This window comes from Periplaneta americana, chromosome 6 (assembly GCF_040183065.1).
Source record: "Periplaneta americana isolate PAMFEO1 chromosome 6, P.americana_PAMFEO1_priV1, whole genome shotgun sequence".
In the NCBI taxonomy this organism is placed as follows: Eukaryota; Metazoa; Arthropoda; class Insecta; order Blattodea; family Blattidae; genus Periplaneta; species Periplaneta americana.
Genome location: NC_091122.1, coordinates 147,865,145 through 147,871,144, shown reverse-complemented (window position 1 = coordinate 147,871,144; position 6,000 = coordinate 147,865,145). Strand labels below are relative to the sequence as shown.

The 6,000-nt window shown below is 39.9% G+C and overlaps 1 protein-coding gene across 1 annotated transcript in view; it reads right to left on the bottom strand.

Moving 5' to 3' along the window:
- Positions 1-427: 427 nt before the first annotated feature.
- pigs (pickled eggs) overlaps positions 428-6,000 on the bottom strand; it is a 339,813-nt gene continuing 334,240 nt past the window's right edge. The window contains exon 8 of the mRNA XM_069829267.1: positions 428-2,563. Coding sequence (XP_069685368.1) covers positions 1,782-2,563 — 782 coding nt within the window. The 3' untranslated portion in view covers positions 428-1,781. The remainder of the gene's footprint in view (positions 2,564-6,000) is intronic.

Sequence of the window (6,000 nt, the reverse complement as noted above, 5' to 3'; positions counted from 1 at the left end):
TTTATAAATTTCCTTTTTAAAAGCTTCAATTTTAAAATATTTCAGATTTGGAAAATGGTTTGTATTTTTATTATAAACTCTTGGACCGAAACTAGCAGATATGTTCAAAATGAGTCTGGCTTATAGTCCGATACAGTTTTTTTAGAGGAATTACTTTTAGGGAGCATGGACATGAGACCTGACGGAAAGTGGAAACTAACTACTGGTCTCCTTTTATTAGGCTATCCACAGCTATTATCCCTTCCGCACTTCTCATACACCACGTAAAAAGGTATTCTCATATGACAAGGATAATACAGATGCGAAAAAATAAGCATGACATATTAGTTCAAAAGGAAGGAAGGATGTAGGACGGTCTTGAAAACGATGGCTGAAGGAGGCTGGAACTGAATCAGGTTAATCTACAACGAAAAAAAGGAAGAAACCATTTTAGTACTTTTAGTTGTTTATTTATGTTTCAGTTACATGATAGTTGACAACTGAATTTGTATAAATCATTAAATTAATTCAGGGGGCGGTGTTAATATTTATTACAGTTGTGGTGAGTTCCTTCTGCATTATTAATGCACAAATTGTTTAAAATTATTAATCAGAATGAGATAATTAAAAACTCTTTTTTCTTCTCTTTACAAGAAAGAAAAATGTTAAATGTTACATTAATTTGTTTTAACAGGACACAAAGTCGATTACCACAACCCAAAGAAAATACACATTACAATTTAGTTCGCGTCTTCTCGAAGACAGTCCTGCCATTGTGAAGAACAGTGCAACATCCACACATGACAACATTTTCTTCCAAAAACAAAAAGACTTTCCAAAATACATGACTTCCAAAATAGGAATGTTTCTACAAACTTGGAATGATGTGATGATATTTCATTGTTGAGCATTCTAGCGCTCAGCGCTGGCCTGCCCCCACGCAGGGAAGCAGGACTTAGGCATTCGCTAGATTATTACCAGGAAACTAGGCACCAAGTTCAGTCAGCTCTTGTTTCAACTCAGACTTCGTCCACCCACCCTCTTGTTGATTTGGGCATTTATTTTGTGCTTCGATAGCTCCTCACAATACTTAAACAATATCTATAAATTGAGACTCTCTTTTTTTTCTAATAACGTAACATATTAGAATGAAATAAACTATAAATGATATTCAATTCAAATTATACAACGTTCTTAGAATGTTCTGAAATATAACGGCCCAAATCAACTGCACCCTACAATCTTATGTCCTTCAAAGTTTGAAACACTTATAAATATATGTATATAAACTATGGGCGTAATAAATCTATACATTAACATGTTCTACTCTATATCACGGTCTGCCTAACACATAGCAACATATTATTGCCAGGTAAAAAAAATATTGTAGCAATAATAATGAATAAAGGTTTAAATGTTGCAGAAAACTGCATTAATGTGCGTAGAGTTGTTAAGATTATCGTTATTCCATATTCTTAATATAACCTGCACAAAGTTCCATCATGTGCATCCTTTCTTAGTCACCAAAAAATTGCTTCACAACAATGTAAAGAAGAAGCGGATGGATACAACAATGGACGTTATTTAACAATGCTTCAAGTACAAAATAATGTCTAGCTCAACTAACTATACACGGTCATTAAATAAATAAATTATTATTGGAAGAAGGGAGAGCAAAGAAACGTTAGTAGACAACATGTCGTCAGACTACGAGTTTAGCAGACAAAACAGAAAGTATGTACACAAATGATTGCTGCTGCTGAGATAGTGTAAAGCTATTGGTCAGATCTGTGGTGCGGCTGTCAACTGTCGCCCTGCGTCGTCAGCTCGGCCGTGGCGGACGCCGTGGGCCTGTAGAAGATGGGCGCGGGGATCCTGCTCACGGAGCCCTCCACCTTCGAGTCCTTCCTGGGGCTGGGGCTCACCTTCCTGATCCTCCCGTTGCCGTGCACCCACGCGGACGTCAGGTCCAGCTCCTCCTGGGGCAGCGCCTGCTCGTGCCGCCTCTCCTCCACAAGCTTCTCGTCCACGATGTCGGCGTAGTGCTGGATGATCTCCTTCATCTTGTTGAGGACCGTCACGTCGTTGTCCAGGTCCTTCACCTGCAGGATCTGCTCGAGGAGCGGCGAGATGTGCTTGGTGGGCGAGCCCTGCAGGGAGGCGGGCAGGGAGCCCTTGTGTCTGCGAGGCGCGGTGGGCGTCGAGCTGGCGGACCCCAGGCTGCGGCGCTGCGCCGTGTTCCGCTCGAACCCCACGCCGACGCCGTTGAGCGAGGGCCGCGGCTTGCCCTTGCCTTGGCGCCCGCTCCACGTGTTGTTCTGCTGCGCCGTCCGAGGGTCCGCCCGCACGCTGCGGTACACGCCCGCCCTCCTGGCGGGGGAGCCGGGGTCGAAGAGGCCGGGGTCGCCGCCGGTCGACCTGCTGCGCGTCATCTTGCCGTCGCTGGCGGCCCCGTCGGAAAGTCTGCGACGCTGCTGCACGTCGCTGGGGGTCCGCTTGTGTCTGGTGGCGGCAGGGGCCACTTCCTCACAAGAACTGCACTCCGACGGAGGACGGTGTGTTGTGATGGGTGGGATGGGACGCTCTGCGAACACAAATGACAGTTGTCGTTCGGTCCCTAGATACACACCTGAAAATACAGTACTAAAGTCCCGTCGCTCTAATTTCCGGCAGCCAATCGCGTTGCAAGTCGGCTACATTTAAACGTATGCGTCTTGTAATTCGCAGATTCATTTCTTAAGAGGCTCGATAAATACTTAATATAATCGCCCGCCATTTTAGCTCTTTCGTTGGCGTTCGCAGAAAGCATACGAAGACATTTGTCGCTCAATTATTTGCTGAATTACAGTGCGTTTGATTTATTATCATAGCAGCTACGACATGATAATGTTTAACGGTGTGGCAACTAGATTCCTCGTATGGTAGCTCGGCAACTTAAGAACAAAAATGGCGAACGATACTACCTACCTAGACTTTATAGAGCCTTCACTTTCTAAGACGTAAGCAAAGAGGAGGAGTCACCCGGAAATAACAGCGTCGGGACTATAGTAGTATTAGTATTTATTTATTTAACCTGGTAGAGATAATGCCGTCAAGCCTTCTCTGTCCCTCTATCAGGGGATTACAACTATAATATGAACAATAAAATTACAATTAATATTAAATTCACAATTACAATTACAATAAAAATTAAAGTACGACAGGATTACCTGATTAATGAAAGCTAGACAATTTATCATAGAAGTTAAGAACAAAGAATATTTTTGTATTTACTGAATTACAAATTAAACCTAGAATAACAAAATTCTATAGTGATCAAATTACAGGATATTGAAATATTCTGTGATAGATTAAGAGAACTATTTACAAGAAACCATGTCTGAACGAGTCTCAACTACTGTCCAAGTGCCCAGTAATTTTGCGTTTGAATTAAATTTTATTTCGACAGTCCCTGATGCTAGCAGATAACAATTCCAGAGTCTTGGCAGGGCTATTGTGAAAGAGGATGAGTATGAGGAGGTGCGATGGGATGGTTTGTATACATCTGAAGTCTGGTTAGTGTAATTAATATCCGTATGTTATTATATACTGCAGTCAGTTTTTCGTTCTGCAAAGAAATGACAATGTTACATTTGTTCGGATCACATTTATGCACGCTTAAAAGACAAAACTAAAATTCTTTCAATCATATACGGTACACATTATCATAAAACACTGCTCTCTTTAACTGACTGAGCATATTACGAATTAAATCAAAGGCCTTCCCAAAACATGCTATGAAATGTTTCACAAAAAAAAAAAAGTTTTAAACTGTTTTGTTTGAAATATCTCAAAGAATAACTCCCTGACATTAATGACATTACTTACGATTCACTATGTATATTTCTGAGTTTATTTGATGTGCACGTCTGATGAACATAACTGAAATCATTGATTTGACTCTGAAATTATATTTTATGCACATATCTCACTGAAAAAGTAGGTCTAATTAGATTAAAACAATTTTATTATAATGCATTAGTGTACTTAAGTTTCCTGTTTCGTTTGATTTAATATAAATGAACACAGATGACTTGTTCCTTGCACACACGTGCCGCTTCGTAGCAACATGTGACCCTCTGCGTTTCGGTCAAGTCTGTTTGAAGTAACGCTAATTTAACATAGTTTCGGGTCCTCCCTCACATGACACCGACTTCCTGAGTGCACGACGCACGTTTTCATTTGCCCGAGTCTGTCTACACCAACCGGTTTCTAGCAAACAGACATCTCAACAGCAGTATAAGATACAGGTATGATATGGTTATTCCTGTATTCCTGTCACATAGCCCATTACGTAAAGAATTACTAAACTCATCCTACGAGTATTACGATATTCTCAACCTGCAAGAGGAATATACTCGCTGTCAAAAGTCAACTAGTGTTGTTGTTTAGTCAACTGTCCGAAGACAGGTCTGAATCTGACAAGTGATACCAACATGGCACCACTTATGAGGCAACTAGGCCAGGAGATAATGGAGTATGGTGGCCAGTTCCTTTCGCCCTCTATTACATACATCGCCGATTAGCTACTGTCGGTGACTCAGGAGAAGACGAGAGCGGACTGAAGAGGAAGGGATGTGGACAGATAACGTACGACAACACGTGCAATATTTGTACTGCAGTAAGCGGAAACATTAGGTCTCCTTCTGTTTAATTTCCATACGCATTGTTACTCATGTTTCCTGCACGAGTAATAACCTGGCTACTGGGATGCTTATCTGAGCGATGTTTATAATAATCAACAGCGATAGTCAAGAAGGTCACATTCTTTCCGCTTGTCTTCTCCTGAGTAATGGACAGTACGCACTTATTACACTAATCAGACTTCAGATGTATACAAACAATTGTTCTTCGTCTGATACATATCGTCAAGTGAGATGTACTCCCTAATAATAGATGTATATATCAGTCAGAACCTCAATGAGAGGTAAAGCCAACTACAGTAAAATCCCTCGTATCCGGCACCCAAATAACAGGCAATACCAAAACAACGGCACTTTTAGCTAGGCCAAAATAAAAAGTCATTCACGGGAAAGGGAAGATTCGGACGAAGATGTGAGTGGTTTTCGTGGATAGCACATGCCGCATATTGTTTACTCTTTACATTGTTCACGCGTGAAAACATAGATAGAAAATCCTGTTATGTCCCTGGAGATCAGTAAGCTGCCACTTGCGCCTTGCAAACAACTTTTAATTTACCACTTGAACTCGCCCGTTCGCAGGGGTGTTGGACGAGTCTAAATAGGAAAGTGTGAAATTCTCTGTTCCTACAGCGCGTAAAAGTTTCATTCGAGTGATAGATAGGTCTAGTATATATAAACAAGAAGATATTAGAGATATGTTAAAGACGTTCAAATCATCGACCGCTACTTCATCTTCATAGTTGCAACGTTGGCTACACTGCTCTTCACGTCACATGACCGCTATTTAAAATTGTCATAAGGTTACGAAAACGTTTAGTATTTTTTACGTTATTATGCATTACAATAAATTATGAATTGATGAATGTACATTACCGTAATCAGTACTAAAAATAAACATTGTACGTATTTCAAAACTTTATTTTTAAATATCTATATCAAAATAAATAAATTTCAACATGGAAAAAAATGTTTGTGCAGTACAGCAAATCTTTACATAACATATAAACGTATTTTCCAATTATCCGGCAAAATCAGTTATCCGGCACTGGCTTTGTCCCACAGTTGCCGGATACGAGGAATTCTACTGTATTATATTAAAAAGAAAGAAGCTTAAGGGGGAGGTACACCATTGGCCTGCAAAAAATTAGTGACATTCATTTTCTTTATGTCTGAGCTACTATAAAAGCTAAATAAACTAAACTTTTCACGCTTAATATACATAGATTATACTTTATAAAACACTATTCAGAATATTAAAATAGCTAATAATTACCTGTAAAAATAATATCAAATTTGTATAATTTTTTACAACCGTAAATTTTTTATTATATTTCCATTT